General features: G+C 39.7%; 1 protein-coding gene across 2 annotated transcripts in view; it reads left to right on the top strand.

Moving 5' to 3' along the window:
• The window catches only part of TFRC (transferrin receptor), a 30,156-nt gene extending 8,868 nt beyond the window's left edge, over positions 1–21,288 (top strand). For both annotated transcript variants that reach the window (XM_037033650.1, XM_037033651.1), the window contains exons 5-19: positions 712–861; positions 988–1,090; positions 4,724–4,837; positions 5,200–5,298; positions 6,187–6,326; positions 8,260–8,417; positions 9,157–9,276; positions 10,854–10,939; positions 11,154–11,217; positions 12,563–12,630; positions 13,503–13,561; positions 13,774–13,855; positions 16,041–16,262; positions 17,598–17,738; positions 18,309–21,288. In XM_037033650.1, coding sequence (XP_036889545.1) covers positions 712–861; positions 988–1,090; positions 4,724–4,837; positions 5,200–5,298; positions 6,187–6,326; positions 8,260–8,417; positions 9,157–9,276; positions 10,854–10,939; positions 11,154–11,217; positions 12,563–12,630; positions 13,503–13,561; positions 13,774–13,855; positions 16,041–16,262; positions 17,598–17,738; positions 18,309–18,551 — 1,849 coding nt within the window. In that variant the 3' untranslated portion in view covers positions 18,552–21,288. The remainder of the gene's footprint in view (positions 1–711; positions 862–987; positions 1,091–4,723; positions 4,838–5,199; positions 5,299–6,186; positions 6,327–8,259; positions 8,418–9,156; positions 9,277–10,853; positions 10,940–11,153; positions 11,218–12,562; positions 12,631–13,502; positions 13,562–13,773; positions 13,856–16,040; positions 16,263–17,597; positions 17,739–18,308) is intronic.
• Positions 21,289–24,886: the final 3,598 nt, after the last annotated feature.

Genomic DNA, 24,886 nt, shown 5'->3' with positions numbered 1-24,886 from the left:
GCATTTTTATTCCATTTAAGAATACTTTTGTGTATATTGTATGACAGGTATATTGTACAGCCATAGATGATGTGAGTGTATCGTCTGCCCCCCCAGCCCCCCTAAAAGACAAAATAACTAACCTGCCATGTATAGTTACAGATGGCCATGGCAGATCAGAATAAGCGGTTTTGCTTCTGGGGGGTTCACAGTGCTTCAAAGTAGGTGAAAATGGAAGCTGTAATGTTGAGTTTACCAACAGTAATACTACCTCATTGATCTCATGAAAGATCCTCTGGAAGCTGCTCATTTCCCCTAAAACTACCCTAAGCAGATATATTGTATTGGGAAGAGGCTCTTGAAGGAGTGCTTTCCAGTTGATGAGTGGGTTTAACGTGTTTGAAGTCATAAATTTCTTCAGATATTGGGCACAGTTTTTTCTTCTACATTTATCTGGTTAGTCCAGACATTTTGGGTCACCATTAATCTATCTTAACTCTTATGGAAAGTATTGAGTTATGATTTTAAAACAAGTTACTTGTTAGAAACTAGACTTTTGGTTATGAATATCTGTTGTGCATACAGATATCAAATTATAATGGTGTATACCTAAAAACCTACATAATGTTATTAAAAAGTATTAATTTGAAAATAAATTTGCCTGGTATTTGAGTTTAATGTTTGTTTTAAATTAAACTTTAGTTGGTTTAACAGTGACATTTTTTCCTCCAGGCAGCTAAATAAAGATGCCTATGTCCCTCGTGAGGCTGGATCTCAAAAAGATGAAAGCCTTGCTTTTTATCTTGAAGGTCAATTCCGTAAATTTCAACTCAGCAAAGCCTGGCACGATGAGCATTTTGTTAAGATTCAGGTCAAAGGCAGGTATGTTGCTTATAAAGTAGCTACTTTTAGTTGTGATAAAAATAGCAAAGACTAAATATATTAAAGCCATTTAATTTTTTTCCAGTGGTGGTATTAGCTTCATTTTAACTTAAGTCTTTTTAACAGTGCTCAAAACTCAGTGACCATAATGGCCGTGAGCAGCGGCACCGGGTACCTGTTGGAGAACCCTGCGGGTTACGTGGCATACAGCAAGGCTGGGACAGTTACCGTAAGTAAGGCAGGGCAGCGCATGACTTGTTTTCTCTGTTGAATAACCCGAAAATTTATTGTCATTCTCAGGACTTACAGTATAAATTGACTTGTAAAACACAACTCTGGTCATGAGATACTCTTGTTCTTAACCCTCCTGTGCCATGGTTAAATAAAATGCCAAGTCCTCTTCTTGGTTGGCAAGGCCCCACGTGGCCCACTGCTCTGCTCTCCCACTCTGTTCTGAACACTCTAACCTCCCTGCTGTACCGCAGACACTCAGATTCAAGCACAGTCTCACCTCAAGGCTGTTACAGGCTTGCGTTTCCCTTTGCCAGGACCAGTCTTCTCTAAATATCTGCATGGCTTATTTCCTCATGGTGCAAGTCTCTATCCTCTAACATTACCTTTCTAGAGAAGTCTTCCTGGACTATCTTATCAAAAATGTCCGTCCTCTAATCATTTCCCCTTACCTCCCTTTATTTTTCTTCATGGCACGTATGGTACCCAAGATACATTATTCATTTGGTTCCACACTGGAATATAAGCTACTAAAGAGCTAGGGGCTCTGGTTGGCACTCAGTGGGTTGACTGTCCTCCTGCAAAGTGAAAGGTCATCAGTTCCATCCCCGGTCAGGGTGCATGTCTGGGTTGTGGGCCAGGTCCTCGGTTGGGAGAGTGCAAAAGGCAACTGATTAATGTTTCTCTCCTTCTCTTCCTCCCTCCTTACCCTTCTCTCTAAAAATAAAATCAGAGAGAGCTAGGGGTTGGTTTCATTTGCTCCTATATCCTACAGCCTTGGACGGTGTCTGACATAAGGTAGTATTTGCGGAATGAATGCATATATCAGATTCCCCCTAATGTGGGGACAGATACCAATATCGTCCTGGCTGCAGTCTAGTCTTAGCTTGATTCTTTAATGATTGCTGTTATAAAACTTACACAAGTGTAGCCACACTACTACAGAAATTAAAAAAAAACAGCTACATAGAATAGCTTTATCTAGGTTTTTCAGGTTAAAAATCACATATATGGAGAGTTCCAGCCAAGATGGAGGAATAAGTAGATAAGCTTCCCTTCTTTGCACAACCAAAAAAGGATAACAACACACTTAAAAACAAAAATCAACCAGAACTGCCAGAAAATAGAACTGTATGGAAGTCCAACAACCAAGGAGTTAAAGAAGAAGCTCATCCAGACTGGTAGGAGGGAAGAGACGGGCAGCCAGGGTGACGAGGACTCGTGATAAAGTGGTCCTCACTGGCAGACTGGGGCAGGTGAGGCAGTGGCTGGCAGACCGGGATATCCCACATTCTTGTACATGCAGATAAACTGAGAGGAACAACTGGGGAGAGAGACAGACTGTACAACCCAGGGTTCCAGCGACAGGAAAAGAAAACCTCAGGCTGTAAAACCTGTGGGGGCTGTGGTAGCAGGAGAAACTGCCAGTCTCACAGGACAGTCCATTGGAGGAGCCCACAGGGTCCTAGAATGTACCCAGAACCACCCACCCGGGAATCAGCACCAACAGGGCACAATTCGCTTATGGATAGCAGGGGAAGTGATGGGAAGCAGAGTAAGAGCTGAACAAGCAGCATTGTTCCCTTTCTGACCCCTCCTCGACAGACAGCACAAGAACATGGCAAAGAGGGTTGCTCTGCCCTGGTGACTACCTAAGGCTCTCGCACTCTTAAAACATAACAGGTGCGCCCAGACAAAGAAATATGGCCCAAATAAGAGAATGGATCCAAATTCCAGAAAAAGAACTAAGCAATGAGGAGATAGCCAACCTATCAGATGCAGAGTTCAAAACACTGGTAATCAAGATACTCATAGAATTGGTTGAGTATGGATGTAAAATAGAGGAAGAAGTGAAGGCTATATAAAATGAAATAAAGAAAAATACATGGGGAAACAACAGTGAAGGGAAGGACACTGGGACTCAAATCAATGATTTGGACCAGAAGGAAGAGATAAACATTCAGTGAGAGCAAAATGAAGAAACAAGAATTCAAAAAAATGAGGAGAGGTTTAGGAGCCTCTGGACAACTTTAAACATTCCACCATCTGAATCATAGGAGTGCCAGAAGGAGAAAAGGAATAGTAAGAGATTGAAAACTTCATTGAAAAAAATAGTGAAAGGAAACTTTGCCAATCTGAAGAAAGAAATAGACATAGAAGTCAGGAAGCTCAGAGAGTCCCAAAGAAGTTGGACCCAAGACACATCATAATTATATTACCCAAGATTAAAGATAAGGAGAGAATCTTAAAAGCAGCAAGAAAAAAGGAGACAGTTACCCACAAAGGAGTTCCCATAGACTATCAGCTGATTTCTCAAAAGAAACCTTACAGGTAAGAAGGGAGCTGGGAAGAAGTAATTAAAGTTGTGAAAGGCAAGGACCTACATCCAAAATCTCCCTATCCAGCAAAGCTTTCATTTAGAATGGGAGGACAGATAAAGTGCTTCTCAGATAAGGTCAATTTCAAGGACTTCATCATCACCAAGCCCTTACTATATTAAATGTTAAAGAGACTTATCTAAGAAAAAGGAGATCAAAAATGTGAACAATAAAATGGCAACAAACTCACAACTATCAACAACCAAACTAAAACAAGAACAAAACAAAAACAAACCAAGCAAACAATTAGACAGGAACAGATTCACAGAAATGGAGATCACATGTAGAGTTTTCAGTGGGGAGGTTGGGAGAATGGGGAAAGGTACATGGAATAAGCATAAATGGTAGGTACAGAATAGACAGGGAGAGGTTAAGAATAATGTAGGAAATGGAGAAACCAAAGAACTTACATGTATGACCCATGGACATGAACTAAGGCCGGGGGAGTGTAGAGGGAGGGGGATACAGGGTGGAGGGTGATAAAAGGGGGAAAAAATGGGAAAACTATAATAGCATAATCAGTAAAATATACTCTTGAAAAAGAACTAAAAAAAGTCATGCATGTATATCAGGGGTCTATCTAGTGGAGCCCTTCCAAGCCAGATGAAGTTTTATGGTTATTCTCTGCCTTCCTGCTTACCTGTGTGTATCACTTTATTTGGCTACGTATCAGCTGTGGTTTGGAGGTGCATGGATTGTTCTGTCAGAAAAACCCTAAAACTTTGAAGATTTTAGTTCCTCTGCAAGCTTTCTATATTTAGATACTTGGTTATTAATGTCAGCTTGTAGCTATACATCTGAACTGTAACAGAGTTTAGGAGTATTAATGATGACAGCGTATATAAACACCTAAAAGTTGATCTGTGCAAATCACTTTATTATAATAGGCCACTTTAGGACAAAAATATTGTCAGAACTTTCCATTAAGACCCGTTGTTATGTATATCCTCACTTGTCTGGGGTTCAAGTGCAGGAACATTGTGTGACTGGTGCTGGCTGCCCTGGCTGGCCTACAAAGTTTGTATTGGTGTATGTCTCTGTTACCCTTGCTCTTCCTCCAAGAGGTCTGAAGAAATATAAAAATAGATTAAACGTAAATTAACGTAAATACATCAATGTATGTTAAAGATAGCATGGGATAATGAAAGATGAATATAGGAGGCCAGAAATCTTGATCTGAAAACCATTCTGTCTCAGACTCTGTGGCTGTTCTAATAACCTAATGGTAATTACATGTAATGTTTTTATTTTAGGGTAAACTGGTCCATGCTAATTATGGCACTAAACAAGACTTTGAGAGTTTAAGCACTTCTGTGAATGGATCTTTAGTGATCGTTAGAGCAGGGAAAATCACTTTTGCTGAAAAGGTGAGTTTGAGTATAAGTTATTAAACACGTTGGTGTCATATCATTCTTCATTTAAGTGGTATTGTTAACTTTATTATGTTCCGAAGGCCAGCAACCTTAAACTCTCATATCTGATGATGTAATTCAGTTTATTAAAGAACTCAAGGAGTCCTACTTATCTAAAGTGAATAGGATACTTCAAAACTATGGTGTATCCACTTGGATTATTTTGTATTCCTAGTCTTTCAGTGAAGATGAACTCATCAAAAATGCTTATGTAATACTTTGGAACCCTTTGTTCTTTAGAATAAAGTCCAGTATGTATTCTTACAATTTTATATGATTAGATATTCATATTCTGAGCTTTATGTGTTTTTCTTTAGGTTGCGAATGCTGAAAGTTTTAATGCAATAGGTGTTTTGATCTACATGGACCGTACTAAATTTCCCATTATTGATGCGGAACTTCCGCTCTTCGGACATGTGAGTTCTTATTTTTTATATTAAATTAGTTTTTGGGTTCTCCAAATTATTGCTAGCTCTTACTTATATTAGTAGACATATGGCTAGAATTCTGCCTTAAATGCTTTTTTTTTTCTGGGAGAGTTTTAGCAATAAGCAAGAAGATAGGTTACATGACTTTGAAACCTAGTTACTACTTATTGATAAAAGTACTTTATCAGTATAGGAGTCCCCCTTCTATGTGGTTTTGCTTTCAGTTATCCACCGTCAATTGCCATCTGAAAATATTAAATGGAAAATTCCAGAAATAATTTGTAAGTTTTAAATTGTGAGCCTTTTTGAGTAGCATGATGAAATCTTGAGCCATCCCACTCCATCCAGCCTGGGACTGGATCATCCCCCTGCTCAGCATGTCAGCATTGCACACACTACCTGCCCGTACACGCTACCTGCACACACACTCATCAAGTAGCTGTCTTAGTTATCAGACTGACTGTCACAGTGCTTGTGTTCAAGAAAACCTCATTTTACTTGTTAGTGGCCCCAAAGTGCAAGAGTAGTGATGCTAGCAGTTCAGATATGCGAAAGAGGAAGCATGAAGTATATGTATGTATAGGGAAAAACAGGCTATGTGGGGTTCAGCGCTATCTGCAGTTTCAGGCATCCAGCGGGGGTCTTGGAGCATATTCCTCACGGGTATGGGGAGACTACTGTGGTGTCTTCAACTGAGAATTTGGTACATGTCATAAAATCAAGAGTCTTGGATCATAGAGCCACTCAGACTTCCATACTTTAAGGTGCTAAACTAAGCTTGGGCTATATGTATATAGCCTTATATTGAATCTGAACTTCCAGGGAAACTGCTGGAGTAAGTATCTGATAGAGCTGACTCCTCTTTTGTTTTACTAGGCTCATCTGGGCACAGGTGACCCTTACACACCCGGATTTCCTTCTTTCAATCACACTCAGTTTCCACCATCTCAGTCATCAGGATTGCCTAACATACCCGTCCAAACAATTTCCAGAGCCTCTGCAGAGAAACTGTTTGAGTAAGTTCATATTTGAAAACTGTCTTGGAGGGTGAGGTTTTATGATTACAGAGCAATAATCTAAGTTGATTTTATTTAAATCTCAAAACAATTGGCTCTAATTTTCCAAATTCAGAACATTTTGGAGGATGGATAGCCATCTTGGTGTAGATAAAAATGAAATTTTTCTTCCATAAAGTGATAATAGACACTGGATTTGTAAACTCAAGGAGGCCTTGTTCAATTCGTGCAGCGAATTCCTTGTGGAAGATTCCTGGCAGAGCTGCTGTGTGAATACTTCTGTCGTGGGGCGCTTTATTGCCTATGGCAACCTATTGGGTTATTGGAGATGTGTTAGAATTCATGTTGAGCTGACTTTTATTCCCTGTGACACTGATTGGTTCTGGATTTTCTTTCTAGCAATGAAAAATTTAAGTTTTCTTGTCTATAGATGAAAGACTTAATATCTTCAGTTCTCACTACAGTTTCCAGATGTTTGCAGCCATGATTAGTCCTAGATATCCCTAGTGTATTAGTACCCCTCTTTAAAAACAGAATCCAGTCTGATTAGAGTATGTGTCATTAATTTTTGTCTAGATTCTTACTTGGTATTGGCATATGTGGTAGATCTAGTTTTGGACAGTCACAGGAAACTTTTTTTGCTGTGTGACGTAGAGCGAGTTACTCTAACCCCACTAATCATGTTCCTTTGGCTTAATTGGATAGCTAAAATATATTCTACCTAATGAGGTGATTGGTCTCAAACGAACAGCATCTATGTGTAAGGACTTTGCGAGGTACTATGTCACTATTAATAATGCTATCTGAGTCTAAGAGGCATTTGTGAAAGGTGATTGTTAGTCGATTTATACCAAACTTAGAGGTTCTTCCTACCACGGTCTGTGAAACCAGCCCCCGGTCTTACCCTTGCATAGTGAAGGGTAATAATGTTTTGATATACAGTTGATCTTTGGACAATGCAGGGGTTGGGACACCAACCCTTCCCTCTACACAGCTGAAAATGTATGTACAACTTTGACTCCCCAAAAGCTTGACTACTAATTGCCTACTGTTGATTGGAAGTCTTACCAATAACCCAAACAGCTGATTACACATGCTTTGTTATATGTATTGTATATATTATATACTATATTCTTACAATAAAGCTAGAAATAAGTATTAATAAAATCATAAAGGCCCTGGCTGGTGTGGCCCAGTGAATTGAGTGTTGGCCTATGAACTGAAAGGCTGCCGATCTGATTCCCAGTCAGGGCACATGGCCTTGGTTGAGAGCCAGGTCCCTGGTTGGGGGTGTGCAAGAGGCAACCAATCAATGTTTCTCTCACACATCCATGTTTTTCTTCCTCTCTCTCTCTCCCTCCATTACTCTATCTCTAAAAATAAATAAAGTAAGTCTCAAAAAATAAATAAAATCAGAAGGAAGCAGTTCAAACTTGTGTTGTCCAGTGGTCAACTGTGTTTATGTAGGTAAGCCCTTCAGAGAAATTAGGAGAAAACATTTAATTACAAGGAGCATGAGGATATTCTTTTATAACTGAGATAAGCCTGTATACACACCACCCTTCTTAGTGGAGAGAGCTAGTAAATATGGGAATATGTTCATGGAAAGTTCATGGAAATATGGGAATATGTTCATAAAAAGTTCATTCTGAATCGATCTTGATATCTTTTAAATGTACACTATAAGCATGTCTCTGTTAGAAAGGCACACATTGGAAGAAAAAGGTAAGGAGATTTTTATTGAAAACATTGGTTAAACAAGGAAGTAACACATGGTTTTTAAATGACCGACTACAGATCAGAATAAGACACAAACAGCTACTAGGGAGTAAGTTTTCTATGTGACTTTACTGGATGGTAAGGAGGACTGATTTTACAAACCCGGGGAAAGTAACAATAACCCAGAATGTTGGTTTCTGTTTTTTACTTCTAGAAATATGGAGCAACCCTGTCCTTCTGCTTGGAAAACAGATTCTTCATGTAGGCTGGTAACAACAGAGAGTAGGAATGTGAAACTCACCGTGAACAATGTACTGAAAGAGACAAGAATTTTAAATGTCTTTGGTGTTATTAAAGGCTTTGAAGAACCAGGTAAAGACCCTTGTTTATTTTTTCTTTCTTTCTCTCTGTCTCTGTCTCTCTATTGTTCTACTTATGTATTTCTGTTTTTCTCCCTCTTCTTAAGCATGAGGCCAGAGGAGGAATCCTGGCTTGGCTTTGAGAAACGCTATCTCATCTGTCCTAAAGGGAATTGTTGAAGTGTCAATATCATTGGGAGCTAATAAGGCACTAGCAAAGTAACGTGTCAGAAACTGACCAGTATGACTATGAATCACTTTTAATTATTTAGTAGAACAGCAAGCAGTAAATTTCTACTTAAGAGGGTAGATAGTAAACGTTTTGTGGGCAGTACAGTCTCTGTTGCAACTATGTAACTCTGGCATTGTAACAAGAAAACAGCCATAGACAATACATAATGAATGGGTGTGTGGGTTGTAGTTTGCTGACCCTGTGAATAGGTCATGTGTCTATTTCAGTGCAATCAAATGGTCATGTTATTTAGTATGGAAAGCCCTTGGACTTCAGTTGCTTATTAAACAGTAAGTGAGGACAAATACAGTATATGAGTAAACAATTGGTAATGTAGAAAAAGACTAGCGATATTAATAAGGAAAAAGATTAGTATTGCCGTGTGAATTTTTAAGCCCCAAAGTTCTAAGGCTCTCTTATCCTTAATACATATATTTCATTTTTACTCTTCTACAAATTCACTTTTTCTCGACTTAGAAAACAGTTTAAGAGTTCATTGTATAATTTTTTTCTTTTTAAGATCGCTACGTTGTGGTGGGGGCCCAGAGGGATGCCTGGGGCCCTGGAGCTGTGAAATCCAGTGTGGGAACAGCTCTTCTGTTGGAACTTGCCCGGGTATTTTCTGATATGGTCTTAAAAGGTAGAGTGCACGTTTTGAGAGCTTGAATAACTATGTGTTACAGATAGTTTTAAATGTTACAATATGCTTTGCCCACTTTTGCCTTTGTTACTCCTTCTAGACCCTGAGTTCTTAAGTACAAAGCAGATTGCCTTATGTAATGTTTGCCTTTGATTTTTTAAAAAATATATTTCTTTATTTTTCATGGTTTTATTTTTTTTTTAGAGAGATAGGAAGAGAGGGAGAGAAATATTGATGTGTGGGAGAGACATGGATGAGTGCCTCTAGCACTTCTCCAGTGGAGGACCTGGCCCACAACCCAGGCATGTGCCCTGACTGGGAAGAGCCAGCAACCCTTTGGTTCACAGGCCGGCACTCAATCCACTGAGCCACACCAGCCAGGGTGCCTTTGACTTTTTAATGAAGCATAGTTGGCATACAGTATTACATTAGTTTCAGGTGTAGAAAGAGAAACATCAATGAGTGGTTGCCTCTCATGTGCCCCCTACTGGGGACCTGGCCCACAACCCAGGCATGTGCTCTGAGTGGGTAGAGCTAGCAACCCTTTGGTTCACAGGCCAGCACTCAATCCACTGAGCCACACCAGCCAGGGCCAGTCTCTTAGTTATACTGGGAATCATCTGTTTCTTTGGAGACACTGAAAAGTGTATATTTAGCCCTAATTCTTAGTTTGACATACCTAGAATGATATGGCAACTCTAACATGGTCCCTAAGTAATCTATTTAAAAGCAAGCAGTGGCATACCTCCGAACTAAGATCTATTGTTATGTTATAAAATTATAATGTATAATTTGATACATTTGTAAATATAAGGTGGAATATATTTATGTATTATAAACATGATATATGAAGGCTTACTTTCAAGCCTTTCTCCCGTGGTATTTGCCACTCCTACACCTACCCACACACATGCAAATCTTCATCACAATTTTGAATCTTTGGAGCAGAGGTTAAATTGAAATGCTTAACTCTTATACAAAAGTACATTCATGCAGTAACTGGGAAAGGGAATGGATGGAGGGCAATGGTACATACAGTCCCAAAGGAACTAATGTAATTTCTCTGGAAACTCTTTGCTGTTATTTAAATCTATGATTTTTATTCTGTTTCATAACAGTTGTTTTTAAAGTAATCCAGTGTTTTAAGTGACTTATAAGCAAATTGTTCCCAAAGAAGATACACTGTGATTTCAAGTATCTCGTGGTCCAGAAGTTAAGGGACCTGAAGAACAGAGCTGAAAAAAAAGTGACTTTCAATAAGCTGGTCCTTGCTGTGTACTTGACATCTTATTTGCAAATGATTGCCTATACTTCTTAATTTTCAGAAATTTACTTTCACTGCTTATAGATGACATACAATATTATTAGTTTCAGTTGTGCACCCCAGTGATTCGACAGTTATTTTCTTACAGTGTGATCATGTGTATCACTTTTGAAAAATTTTTTTCACCTGGGCCTCAAAAGGAAAAGAAATTTTTGAGTCTGCTGTCTTAAATGAGAAGTTTGGATTTTATCTGAAGTCAGTTGCCTGCGTATAACTTTTCCCAAGATATAACTGACTTTTTGTTGTCTGCTAGGTGGGTTTAAGCCTAGCAGAAGCATTGTCTTCGCCAGCTGGAGCGCGGGAGACTTTGGAGCCGTGGGCGCTACTGAATGGCTGGAGGTATGAACTGGACCCAGAGTGGCGCCCAAACTTGGATGACTTTCCGTCTCTCAGAAACCATGCTCTGATAGACTGGAGTATATATCACTTCTGCCTTTGTATATTTTCATCTCAGTAGAATCCAAGTTTAAAAAAAGAAACCCTTAAGAGTATAGTAACTTTGTGATAATTAGATTAACACATGTAGTACATTGGTATTTTTCCTTTTTTCTAGGGATACCTTTCCTCCTTGCATTTAAAGGCTTTCACTTACATTAATCTGGATAAAGCTGTCCTTAGTAAGTATTCTTTTCATTAACTATTTATGAATTTAGATGAACTCTTCTAAAGCAGAACTTGTTACTTTTTTACCATTTACATTGGCCATATACAGATCAAAAGATTGACTTAGCTTTCTCTTGATGGTCCATGAAGTTATAAAATGGGCGCAGATTGCCTTGTGTAGAGAGTGGTTCTCAGTGTGGTTCCTTGATGAGCAGCATCAGGATCCCTTAGGAATTGTTGGAAATGAAAAAATTTCAGGCCCTATCCTAGACCTTTTTTTTAAAAAAAATATTTTATTTATCTTTAGAGGGGAAGGGAAGGAGAGAAGGAGAGAAATATCAATGTATGGTTGCCTTTCGTGAGTCCCCTTCAGGGAACTGGCCTGCAACCCAGGCATGTGCCCTGACTGGGAATCGAACCACGATCGTGTGGTTCGCCGGCCCGCACTCAATCCACTGAGCTACACCAGCCAGGGCTATCCTAGACCTTTTGAGTCAGAAACTGGAGTGTAGGTTCAGCAAACTGGTTTAACAGGCATTCCAGGTGGTTCTGATGCACTGAGGTTTGAGAACCACCAGTCTGGACTTTATTTTAGACCAGAAGGAACGAAACAATGCCATGTAGAATGGTACTGATAGAGACTAGTTCACATGTTGCTAGATTGTGGTATCATAGATAGAAATACCAATTTAAAATTTTATGTATTTTTTTTTTTGAGAGAGAGAAAGAAGGAGAGAAACATCTATCGGTTGCCTCTTGTATGTGCCCCAGCGGGGACCCACAACCCAGGCATGTGCGCTCACTAGGAAACAAGCCAGCGCCGCGACCTTACACTTTGAGGGGCACACTCAGCCAACCACACCACACTGGTCGGGGCTAGAGTTTGAATGTTATAAATGCAGATGTAGCCAATGGATGAACTCAGAATAGTGAAATGTCTCCATTGGGAAGTAAAAAGGGGGAGTTACAATTAAAGAAAAGCTTATTAGATTTGTTATTATGGCCATTTTACCTATGCAGCAGAATGTATTGAATATAGCAAGCTTAGTATAACTAGCTGGAGTGGATGAACTGCCTTAGTGGATGAACCAAAAAGGTACCAAAAAGCAAATCATTAATATTAAAGTATACCAACTTGAAGTAAGTGTTTCAGTTGAATCAAATTAAGGTTAGCTGTCACTAAAGAACTTTGCTAAATCACGTTTTTATCTATCTCATTAAGAGGATAGTTGTTGCATATGACTCTGATCTAGGCTATTGTCCTCCTGTCCTGTTTGCTCAGTACTTGTAGCTGTAGAAGGAGCAGTGTGAAAATTGCTTGGCTAGACAAGGGGCAATGTTAAAATAATCTCTTTGCAGGTGACGGCAACTTCAAGGTTTCTGCCAGCCCACTGTTGTATTCACTTATTGAGAAAACGATGCAAGATGTAAGTGTGTACCTAATTATGAAAATGTATTACTTAATTTTTTGCCTAGTGTGCACAAGATAAACAACATTGATATTTAAACTATTATAAGTAACCAATAATTGGAATTGAGAGTAAATTTTATAGCAGCATTACTTCAGTCATGCTCTTGGATTATTTGTCCCCAGCCTGTTAAACCACGTAAGCTGAGGGAGGTGATATATGAAGGGCCTGTAACTCAAACAACATGTAGTCTTTTCAGGAATATATAGCGGAATTCCATGAGGCCTAAGTTGTACTGTAGGTGCCCCCAGGAGATTGTCAAAAGAGTCGGGGTGTAAGGAAGGTTTTAGGTGGACTTAAACTATCCCTAAAACTTAAATAAGAGGCCAGATGAAATGTTTATTGGATAAAGGCAGACGTGCTACTGATGTGCCACAGTTTTGAGAATGAGTGAGGAACCAGATTTGCCTAATAGGATTAGAGGCTATATCTTGGAGTGATTACAGTTGGAAGGGAACACAGGTCAGGGAACTTAACCTTGACTGCATGGGAAACTAGTGATTACTATAGGGTCTCCAGTAAGGCAGTAGTATAAGGTGTGCTAGAAGGAGGAAATCAGAAATGAGATAGGGCATCCTGAGGGCTGGCTAGGAGACAGTTTTTAAAATTGTGGCTAAACCACCTTTAAAATATCATGTAGGAAAACATTTTTAGCTCATTTTAACTAAAGACCCTAACACAAGCTGAGTAGGAATAACTTCAGAAACTTGAGATTGTTTTGTCTTGAAACATTTTTTCTAAGGAGATAAAATTTTAATATTATAAATGTATATAAAGACAAACATATTTTAGAAAGGTTCCTTTTAATAATAAATTAATTTATTTTACAGGTGAAACATCCAGTTACTGGGCTTCCTCTATATCGGGATAGCAACTGGATCAAAAAAGTGTAAGTTGAGAAAAGTGAATGAACAGTTAATAGAAAAACAATCATTCAGTAGCACCTTCTGTGTTAAGTAGAGATCTAAACATGACCTTGCAGTGAGCTTACCTGTACCTAGAGAGATTCACTCAAAGATATTGAGGCTAGGGATAAAGTTGCATGGTAGCACTGTCTGGCCTTTGAAAAACTTGCTAAACATATTCTTGTTTCCCTTGCAGTGAGAAACTTTCTTTGGATAATGCTGCTTTCCCTTTCCTTGCGTATTCTGGAATCCCAGCAGTTTCTTTCTGTTTTTGTGAGGTAAGTCTGAAGAACTCTAAAGCGTTACCTTGGATCTTTCATCAGTTTTGAGACCTAGTTTCCCAGGCTGCTTAAAATGTTTTCTAAGAAGTTATACACACACAGTTATTGCCTGCTACCTTGTGATCAGTCTTAACATAGAATTATTATCTCAGCTCAATTAGCATTTGATTTTATTTGCTGAAACTTCAGTAAGATCCGTTAATAATAAGGCTACCTTTAGACAGTGGAGGTGTAGAACAATTTCACCAGTTGCTCTACTGGACAATGCTGTTCTTGCTACCTCTTGAAATGTGGCCTCAAGTATTTGTTCTTAAGCAGGGATTTCAGGTAAAAGCAAAAAACAAACAGATATAAGATTGTTATGAGATAAAACTTTGAATTGACGGAGTTGCAAGCAAACAAGATTGGCTTTGTACAAGAGCTGATTAGAAGGCATTGAAAGATAGGCAGAATAAACAGAATGATGAAGACCCGCTCTGTAGCAGACTCTTCTGAAAGTGAAGAGATCCTTGAGGTAGTAGAGGGGGTCAGGGTGGAAGCTGTTGACTTTGGCCTTAAATTATAATTGAAACCGAGGATCAGCTGCCTGCCCTAATGAAAGGCAAACTTGTGAGACAGGTGCTGGTAAGTAAAGCAAAGAGGTTTGTTTATTCAGGAGTTGACAAACCTGAGAAGATGGCCGGCTCATGCCTTCATTACCATCTCAGCATCTCGGGTGTCTTGGCTAGTTTATGTAGGGGAACCATGGAAGAGGGGACTAAGGAGTTTCTGGCGATGAGCATTTTCTCAGCTCTGTTCTTGGTGGGTTTCATTGTTACCTCCTGTGAGTGCCGTCACGTAGTTTCATAGCTCAATCCACAGTTTCACTGCTGATATCTGGGAACAGGATGTTCAGGCAGAATTTCTGCTGGTTCTGATAAGAGCTGCTGATGATTGCTCAGTTTCTTGTGGTCAGGGTCATTCCTTGGTTAAGCAGAAGCTGCAAGTGCTGACGTCTATGAGGAAACTTTTAATACATGAATTTTCCATGAGTTTGTTAGTACAGCCCATTCTCTATGACCACCTGTTTAGTATAGTATGTTTATTTCAATCATGGTTGCAAAATTGTTGATCCAGTAGAGGCCGGGTCCTTCCTTACTAGACTTCACCTGGCACAAGACGGGGAGAGGTCTGAATTGTGGGAGTGATGAAAGATCTGGATTTGGAGATTAACGTAGGTAGAGTTCCCTTGACCTGCCAGAGCAGCGGTATAAATGATATTGAAATAGCCAAACAAGTGTAAAGGACACATGGACAACAAGTAAGGGGGTGGAAATGGGAGGGAGGTGGGGAGCACTGGGGGGTGGGCTGGGTTGGGAGTGAAAGACAGAAGACTGTACTTGAACAACAATTTAAATAAATAAATAGCCAGTCATGATGTCTATTTAGTACATTACCAAGAGCAATATGTCATCACCTGTGGCGGAGGAAATTTATGGATGATTCATGTTGACCTTCAGAAGTCATGTTTTTTAAATAAATCTCTTAATGACATCTTAGATGTCAAAACCTACCAGTGTTGGTTTTCAGGTAGAGATAATACAGAAATGTACAGTCTGAAAGTAAAAAATTGAGGTCAGACCAAAGGATTGTTGCTATAGACAGTAGTAGGGACTAGAGCTGAAGAACTACTCACTAAAGTTGTCTAATGAAGGTAGAAGTTCTTGTGAGCATCAGACATTCTTGTTAGAAAAGTAAAATTGTATGAATGGGTCAAATGCTGCTTGATTAAGGAGAACGCAAATTTTAGTTTAAGAGTAGTAGTATCACTTTGTATTGAAAATACATTTCACCCATGCTCTCTCCTCTCCTCATTAAAATGGGCCAGGCTTCCCAGAGAGAAGATAATAAGGGTATAACTTGAAGGAATTTGGCTAGAAATCTGTTCTGGGTATCTGGTGTAATAGAACAGGGATTCCATAAACCTAGAAGAAAGTATCATTCTTGCAGTAGGTTAGATTAAAAGAAAGTAGCAAAAGTGTTGTCTTCTTAGAGTAATGGGTAAGGGATAGCATTGGGGTTAGGAATATACTAGAAACAAGGGAAGAATTGCAGTCATTACCTTGATGGTGTGACTGGAATATGAGGCACCTCCCTACTCTTCTAACCCACCTGAGTGCATTAACCTCACTTTGTTTTCCAGGACTTGGACTACCCTTATTTAGGTACTACCCAGGATACCTATGAGGAACTGTATCGGAAAGTCCCTGAGTTGAACAGAATGGCACGTGGAGCAGCAGAAGTGGCTGGCCAGCTCATGATTAAACTTACCCATGATGTTGAATTGAACCTGAACTATGACATGTATAATGAGGAAATACTTGAATTTGTGAGGGATATGAACCAGTTCAGAACAGACATAAAGGTGAGTACTAATTGTTTGTTTGTTTTTTGTTTTTTTACTTCCTTTTTTAAATTTTTTTTTTTTATTTTTAGAGACGGGGGAAGGGAGGGAGAAAGAGAGGGAGAGAAATATCAATGTATGGTTGCTTCTGCTGAGAACACACAATGCATCGTGTGTCCCCTGCTGGGAACTGGCCTGCAACCCAGGCATGTGCCCTGACTGGGAATCAAACTGCGATCCTCTGGTTTGCAGGCCCGCGCTCAATCCACTGAGCTTACACCAGCCAGGGCAAAAACCAGGTTTTTATTGCTGCAGTATTAAAACAGTTTGAAAAATGATATTTAGCTGTTCTGAGGAGGGACGTGATTGGTAACCAAAATATATTTTAAAGTGAACTGAGGTGTAATTTTGCTTAGGATCCATAACTCATTTGAAAGGGAAGTTGGGGGCTGTTGGTTATAGACCTAGGATAGGCCACACCAAGTATTTCAGAATCTAGGATGATGTTAAGTTTTCTGTTGTGCATGTGTTCCAAGCAACCCATGAAGAGCTAGGTTGCAGAGACTGTAAAGATCTCAACCATGACTTTGAACCTGTGAGTTTGGACATATGTGCCATTTGGAAATGACATCAGTGGAGAGTGAACACAGCCAGTAGTTAGTTACAGTCTTATTTAGTGTTCATCCTGGGTATGTTGAACTATGTGATAAAATTAAAAGTGGTTGCCAACTGTCTTAAGGCACTAAGACAGTAAGGCACTAATTAAGGCACAAGTCTTAATTCGTATGGCTTTCTTGAAACAAATCATAACTGATCAGAAACCTGTGCCTAACCATATGGAAGTAACTAAATCTGGAGCTTGTTGACCCAAAATGCTTCAAGTGTTCTCCCATAGAGAAAAAGATTTTGTTTATGTTTACAGAGGGGAAGGGAGGGAGAGGGAGGATGAAAGAAACATTAATTGGTTGCTTCTTGTGGCCCGGCCTACAACCCAGGCATGTCCCCCAACCAGGAACCAAACCCATGCCCTTCTGGTTCACAGTCCGGCACTCAGTCCACTGAGCCACACCAGCCAGGGTGCTTATGTTAAATTTTTTGATGAGGATGGTTTCTCATGAGATTAAGAGTGATTCTTATGCTATATTTTGGGCTTAAATACGAATGGAGTGCTCATTGTAGAGCTTCGAACCTCTGGTACAAGGTGCTGCAGTCTTGCTTTCTCTGGGTCTTGCACTTGTCTGGGAGTCTCCCTTTTATCAGAATCTCAGTTGCTACACCTAAATGAGGAAGGTATATAGAATAACATCCTAAGAGATGCAACACCTAACAGTGAATGCAATGTCTTTTTCACTTCAGGAGATGGGTCTGAATCTACAGTGGCTGTATTCTGCCCGCGGAGACTTCTATCGTGCTACTTCTAAACTCACAACAGATTATAAGAATGCAGAGAGAACCAGCAAATTTGTCATGAGGGAAATCAATGACCGTATCATGAGAGTAAGTAAACTCATAGGAAAGGAGGAAGTAAAATATGTTAATTTTCAGTTTGTACATTCCTAAAAAATACAGTAATAACTCTAGGAGCCTAAGAATCCTTTGCTGCCTTAGAATTCACAGATTTTAGCTCTTTTTACAAGATCTAAAACCAACATCAAAATTGTAAATACAAGAGACATTTGACCTAGTATTAATTTTTTTAGGCTTTGAAAACATTTTGAAGAAGAGATCATTAATAATTTTTAGCTGTCATATTTTCTATTTCTGTTGGCCGGATCCAGCCCATAACTGCTTTTATCTTAGTCTGCTTGGAAGAAGAAGATTCTTTTGTAGCAGAAACTTGTAAACCTTTCACATGTGTGTGCCCACCATAAAAAAAGTTCGCTTTTGCAAAGGAATTGACATTGGGCTTTACACTTCTAAGGTTAGAAGATTAGTAGCCGGGTTCTCAATATCCTGGGCAATTTTAACATTTGAACCGAGAGAATGGCGGTTGTTTTACACTGTCGGGTCCTTTCCGCACAACAAACACCGTAACATTTAAGCTCTCTTGTATGTTTTGCCTTTCAGGTGGAATACCACTTCCTCTCGCCCTATGTATCTCCAAGAGATTCTCCTTTCCGACATATCTTCTGGGGCTCTGGCCCTCACACTCTGTCCGCTTTACTAGAGCACCTAAAGCTGCGTCGAAAAAATAACAGTGCTTTCAACGAAACGCTGTTGAGGAACCAGTTGGCTTTAGCTACTTGGACGATTCAGGGAGCTGCAAATGCTCTCTCTGGTGACGTTTGGGACATTGACAATGAATTTTAAATGTGATACCCAGAACTTATGGTACTTATGACTTGTGCTGGCTGTGCTAAATTTTCAGTAGGGCTACAAAACCTAATATTGTTAAAATTCTACCCAAATTATCTTGGTACTACTAGATGTCTTTAGGCAGCAACTTTTAATACAGGGTAGGTGCCTGCAATTCAAGTTAAAGTGAGTAATTATTTTTAAATGTTCCTGATAGAACATTTTCTCTAGGATTTTAAGTGCTTTGTAATGGCAACTGCTTCTTTCCCGTTACAGTTATAAAAAAAAAAAGTCAGATCTAGTTATATGAACTGTTGTTCTAAATCCTAATAACATGAACTGGTATCATTTGAGTAGGAGGAGGAGGAAGGTGATATCTGTTAAAGGTGAAAAGTGGTAGCTCAGTGTGATTCTCCATCTTCATTTGATGCTAGATAGCAGATACCAGGTTGTGTGAGGCCTTATCCTCCAAATGAGATAAATGCCTTCTTTGAGGATTTAGTTGGTTTCCACATCCCTGAATGAAACAGTTAACTTTCAGAAGAGATAGGACTTGTTTTCTTACCAACAAGGTCTAAAGTAGAGGTCCTCTTGCTAGATAAAATGAGGTTCAGCTGTTTGTCGCAGGAGTAATGCCTTAATGTGCAACCTCAAGATCATCTATGAAAAAAGGAGACCAGAAGCCAAAGACCTAGTATCTATTCTTTTCCTCTGTCCCCTCTCCCATTAAACCTTGTTTAGTTTTTTCCAAGATATTTTGAAAGAGAACCAGTTTTAAGTGTTTAATATCAAACTCAAGTTTGTCAGACTTTAAAGAACACACTGCCAAATTTTGGTCAAAGTGTTAAGTTTTTGGAAAAGCTTTCTATCATTTTGGCTCTGAGATATTTATTGTTTATTTATCAGTGACAGAGTTCACTATAAATGGTGTTTTTTTTTTATAGAAGATAATTATCGGAAGCAGTGCCTTCCATAATTATGACAGTTATACTGTCGTCTTTTTTTTTTTAAATAAAAGCAGCATCTGCTAATAAAACCCAACAGATACTGGAAGTTTTGCATTATAATGGTCAATACTTGAGGGTTTTAGAACAGCCTCAAATAAAAATTTTAAAGCCATTAGAAAATAACTGAATTTAATTAGGGTTGCTAATCAAGTTAGACTTCCATTTAGCCAAGTAGATAAAAATGGTAGTTTTCCTAAATGCAGTGATTTGTGACCAAGTTATGAATTAATGTCACTCAGGCTGTGGTAGTACTCACATGCAAAATTTAACAGCTCATTTTATCCAAGGTGTAACTTTAATTTTGCAAAATTTCCAGTACCTTTGTCACATACCTAACTCACATTATCGGGAGCAGTGTCTTCCATAATGGATAAAGAACAAGGTAGTTTTTGCCTACCACAGTGTCTATATCGGAGACAGTGATCTCCATATGTTACACTAAGGGTGTACATAATTATCGGGAACAGTGTTTCCCATAATTTTCTTCATGCAATGACATCTTCAAAGCTTGAAGATCGTTAGTATCTAACATGTATTTCTAGCTCCCTATAATTCTCTATCTTCTCGTTTTAGTTGCAGAAACATTTTTTGGTCATTAAACATTTGGTGGGTAAATTCAACCACAGTAAGATAAAATTACTTCCTTCAGGATTTTTGTTTTGTTATATTTGTGGTTTCTCTGGGTCTTCTGTTTATCAGGATAGTAGCATACGTTTATAATGTTTGCTACTGACAAGTGAATATAACTTGATTCCCTATGTGCATGTTACCTCCTATAGCCTTAGTTAATACAAGTTTAAATCCAGAACTGACCTTTTAGCTTAAATTAGGGGAAACTAGTATAGGATGTCTGGGGGGAGGGAGAGTGAGGGGTGTGGGCAGTTGAAGCTTGCAAAAGGATCTTTGCTCGTGTCTACCTACCTTAAATTATGGCGACCATAAGTTAAGTGGAGGTGTGAACAAATAAGTTTGAGGCCACATGAGGGAAGGCTTGGTTTTCTATTTAACCTGATAATCAGCTGTTTGTTGTACAGCAGTTCAATACTGTTACCTAAGAAAAAGTCCACAGGGCTCTTAAGGTTCTTTAAACTTAGTGTCACTTACCTGAGTTAAAATGGATCTAGATTACTACAGCCTCACTGAATTGCTTCTCTACTCAGTCTGTTTAGTCTTCACAGTGTTTTGTCTTGTTCAGTATTTAGTGTAGCTAAGTAAAAAGGTCAGAGCTGGGATTCCCAGTTTGAGTATTATGCTTTATCATACTTTAATAAAAGCTCAGTGACTTCAGGTGTAATGTAAGTAATGGGCATACATTTTACAGCAGTAAATCTCTCCAGAAAACTCCCTTCTCTGGTTAAGGTTGAGTTATTTCCAATCAAACAAGCCAATAAGTAGTAAGAGGCTTACTATTCCTGGATGAAAACGATATATATATGACTTATGTATATCTGCTGGTTTTCACTTTTTTCTGGATGTAGAAAACGTGCATTTTGAAGGTAAAGGATAAAAGGAGTGAGGTCTGTCATTATTCCCTATTCTAGAACTTGCACAGTCTTTACTGTGTTTCCTCTTTGAATGTTCTCGAAATTTTAATTGGCTAAAGATGACGTATTAATTAAACATCTCAACCTACTGCTCAGCTATATGTTTATAAGTAAGTGATATGCCCTTCTAATTGTATACAAGCTGGTATGTGCAACAATGTGGAGATTCTTATCTGATATAATAAAATGCTTGAACACTGAGCTGTCATTTTTTAAAATATATTTTATTGATTATACTATTACAGTTGTCCCATTTCCCCCCTTCATTCCCCTCCATCTTGCACACCCCCTCCCACCCACATTCCCCCCCTTTAGTTCATGTCCATGTGTCATAAGTTCTTTAGCTTCTACATTTCCCACACTACTCTTGCCCTTCTCCCTGTCTATTTTCTCCCCACCGTCTATGCTACTTATTCTCTGTACCTTCTCCCCCCTTCTCCTCCTCCCACTCCCCTGTTGCTAACCCTACATGTGATCTCCATTTCTATGGTTCTGCTCCTGATCTAGCTGTCCACTTAGTTTGTTTTTGTTTTAGGTGTGGTTGTTAATAACTGAGTTTGCTGTCATTTGACTGTACATGTTTATTTTCTTTTTCTTAGATAAGTCCTTTTAACATTTCCTATAATAAGGGCTTGGTGATGACGAACTCCTTGAACTTGCCCTTATCTGGGAAGCACTTTATCTGCCCTTCCATTCTAAATGATAGCTTTTGCTGGGTAGAGTAATCTTGGATGTAGGTCCTTGCCTTTCCTGACTTCGAATACTTTCTTCCAGTCCCTTCTTGCCTGTAAGGCAAGAAATCAGCTGACAGTCTGATGGGAACTCCTTTGTAGGTGACTGTCCCCTTATCTCTTGCTGCTTCTAGGATTTTCTCCATTTTAATTTTGGGTAATGTAATCATGATGTGCCTTGGTGTGTTCCTCCTTGGGCCCAACTTCTTTGGGACTCTCTGAGCTTCCTGGATTTCCTGGAAGTCTATTTCCTTTGCCAGACTGGGGAAGTTCTCCTTTATTGTTTGTTCAAATAAGTTTTCTACTCGTGGCTATTTCTTTCCACCTTCTGGTACCCCTATAATTCGGATGTTGGAATGTTTAAAGATGTCCTGGAGGTTCCTAAGCCTCTCCTCATTTTTTTGAATTCTTGTTTCTTCATTCTTTTCTGTTTGGTTGTTTTGTTCTTCCTTCTGGTCCATTCCATTGATTTGAGTCCCAGTTTTGTTTTCATCACTATTGTTTCCCTGTGCATTTTGCTTCATTCCACTTAATGTAGCCTTCTTTTTTTTTTCATCTAATTTGTGACTAAAATCAACCAGTTCTGTGAGCATCCTGATCACCAGTACTTTGAACTGTGCATCTGATAGGTTGGCTGTCTCTTTGTTGCTTAGATGTATTGGCTCTGGGGCTTTGATCTGTTCTTCCATTTGAGCCTTTTGGGGTGGGGGGGGTCTGGTCGTGCCTGTTATGTAGTGAGGTGTTCACCAGGGCGAGGCAACCCAGCTTCGGAATTATGCTGCATATGTTTGGGGGCGGGGTCAGAGGGAACAATGGTGCTTGCTCCGCTCTCAGCTTTTGGTCCCTTTTCCCACTTCCCACAAGCAAATTGGGCCCTTTAGTGCTGGTTCCTATGTGGGTGGGGGGTTTGTGTACGTTGTAAGACCCTGTGAGTCTCTCCAATGAACTCTCCTGTGAGGTTAGGAGTCTCTCTAGGCACCCCAACCCCCACAAGTGTTTTCAGTCGGTGCTTTTAGGCTCTATTTCCCAGGGCCGGGGCCCTGGGTTTTGCGGTCTGTCTCACTACCTGTTTTTGTCTGGTATATCTGCGCGCAAATGTGTGACCAGGGTCAGTCAGCCGGCCTTGCGTACCTCACTGGATCTGCTCGTTACCACCCCGCACGCGGGGTCTGCTTGCTGCTGCCTGTGTGCCTGGGTCCACCAGCCACCGCTTTTTCCTGCCGAGACTCCTCGCTGCCGCTCTTACAGGTGTGGACGAATGGTTGTCAGACTTCCATACAGTTCAATTTTCTGTCCTGGTTGTTTTTTTGTTTCTAAATTTGTTGTCCTTAATTTTGGTTGTGCAAGGAGGCACAGTGTGTCTACCTACACCTCCATCTTGGCTGAAAGTCCCCATTTTTTAAAAATGGACTTTTTAATAGCAGTTTTAGGTTTACAGCAAAATGGAGCAGAAAGAACAGAGAGTTTCCAAATACTCTGTGCAACCTCACCCCACAGCTTACCCCACTATCAACATCTCCCACCAGAGTAGGACATTTGTTACAATCAGTGAGTCTACAGTGACACATCCTTATCACCCCAAAACTATAGTTGACATAAAGATTCACTCTTGGCGTTGTACATTCCGTGGGTTTGGACAAGTGTATAATGACATGCATTCACCATTACAGTGCACTACAGAATAGTTTCACTGTCCTGAATATCCTCTGTGCTGTGTCTTAGTCCTCCCTCCCTCTTACCCCCTGGTTAGACACTGATCTTTTCACTGTCTCCATAGTTTTGCCCTTTTCCAGAGTGTCATGTAGTTGGAATTATACAGTATGTAGGCTTTTCAGATGGGCTTCTTTCACAGTAATATGTATGAGTATTCAAGGTCCCTCCATGTCTTTCATGGCTTGCTAGTTCATCTTTTTAGTGCTGAATAATATTCCATCATCTGGATGTAATGTAGTTATCCATTCACCTACTGAAGGACATCTTCAAGTTTGGCAATTATGCTAAAGTTTTGCTTCCAAGTTTTGGCAGTTATGAATAAAACTGCTATAAATAGCTCTGGTTGGTGTGGCTCAGTGGATTGAGTACCAGCCTGCAAACCAAAGGGTCACCAGTTTGATTCCCAGTCAGGGCACATTCCTGGGTTGTAGGCTAGGTCCCCAGTGGGGAGCGCATGAGAGGCAACCACACATGCATGTCTCTCTCCCTCTCTTTCTTCCTCCTTTCTCTAAAAATAAAATCTTAAAAATAAAATTAAAAAATTTAAAGCCTGCTATAAACATAACATGTACAGGTTTTTTGTTTGTTTTTTAATCCTCACCTGAGAAATGTACAGGTTTTTGTGTAGGCATAGATTTTCAGTTCATGGGGGTCAATACCAAGGAGTGCAGTTGCTGGGTCATCATGAAGTGGGGACTCAAAAAACAAAACAATACAAAACAATAGTCTTCTGGAAGGCAGGTCCCTTGTAAGACAGGCTTTCCCTGCTAGGTTCTAGGAGCCCCTCTGTATCAGTGTGCCAGCTGGCATTGTTGTGAGAGGCGGTGTTCAGCTTTGGTGAATGTTTCTGAAGACTTTCAATGCCGTTGCCCATTTCATGTTGGGTGCTTTACGAGCAGACTTGCCCACATCATGCTGAGTGCTCAGTAGTTTTTGACCCAAAATGGCGTGCCCCTGTGCCCCACCTTCCCTATTCACCCAATTTCGCCCTGAGTGACCTTTTTTGTCCCCTTGCCCCCATGAAAAAAGTCCTCAAAGGGAAATGTTTTGCCAATGTGGAAGAGGTGAAACAAAAAATGATAGAAGCACCAAGGCATCAAAATTGATGAGTTCAAAAACTGTTTTGAGCAGTGGAAAAAAGTCTCAATAAGTGTATTGCATTGAATGGAGAGTACTTTGAAGGTGACTGAAGTTTAAACATGTAAGGATAAGTATACAATTTTTTAATAAATAAATTCTGGTTTGGGGGGGGTCCCCCCTCGTATGCTTTAACAGCATGCTTAGTTTTGTAAAAAACTGCTAAACTCTTCCAAAGTGGTTGTGCCATTTTGCATTCCCACCAGCAATGAAAGTTC

Source organism: Sturnira hondurensis, unplaced genomic scaffold (genome assembly GCF_014824575.4).
Source record: "Sturnira hondurensis isolate 20B ecotype Veracruz unplaced genomic scaffold, ASM1482457v3 Scaffold0021765, whole genome shotgun sequence".
Lineage (NCBI taxonomy): Eukaryota > Metazoa > Chordata > Mammalia > Chiroptera > Phyllostomidae > Sturnira > Sturnira hondurensis.
Note: the sequence above shows the minus strand (reverse complement) of the source record. Positions and strands in the feature narration are given on the sequence as shown.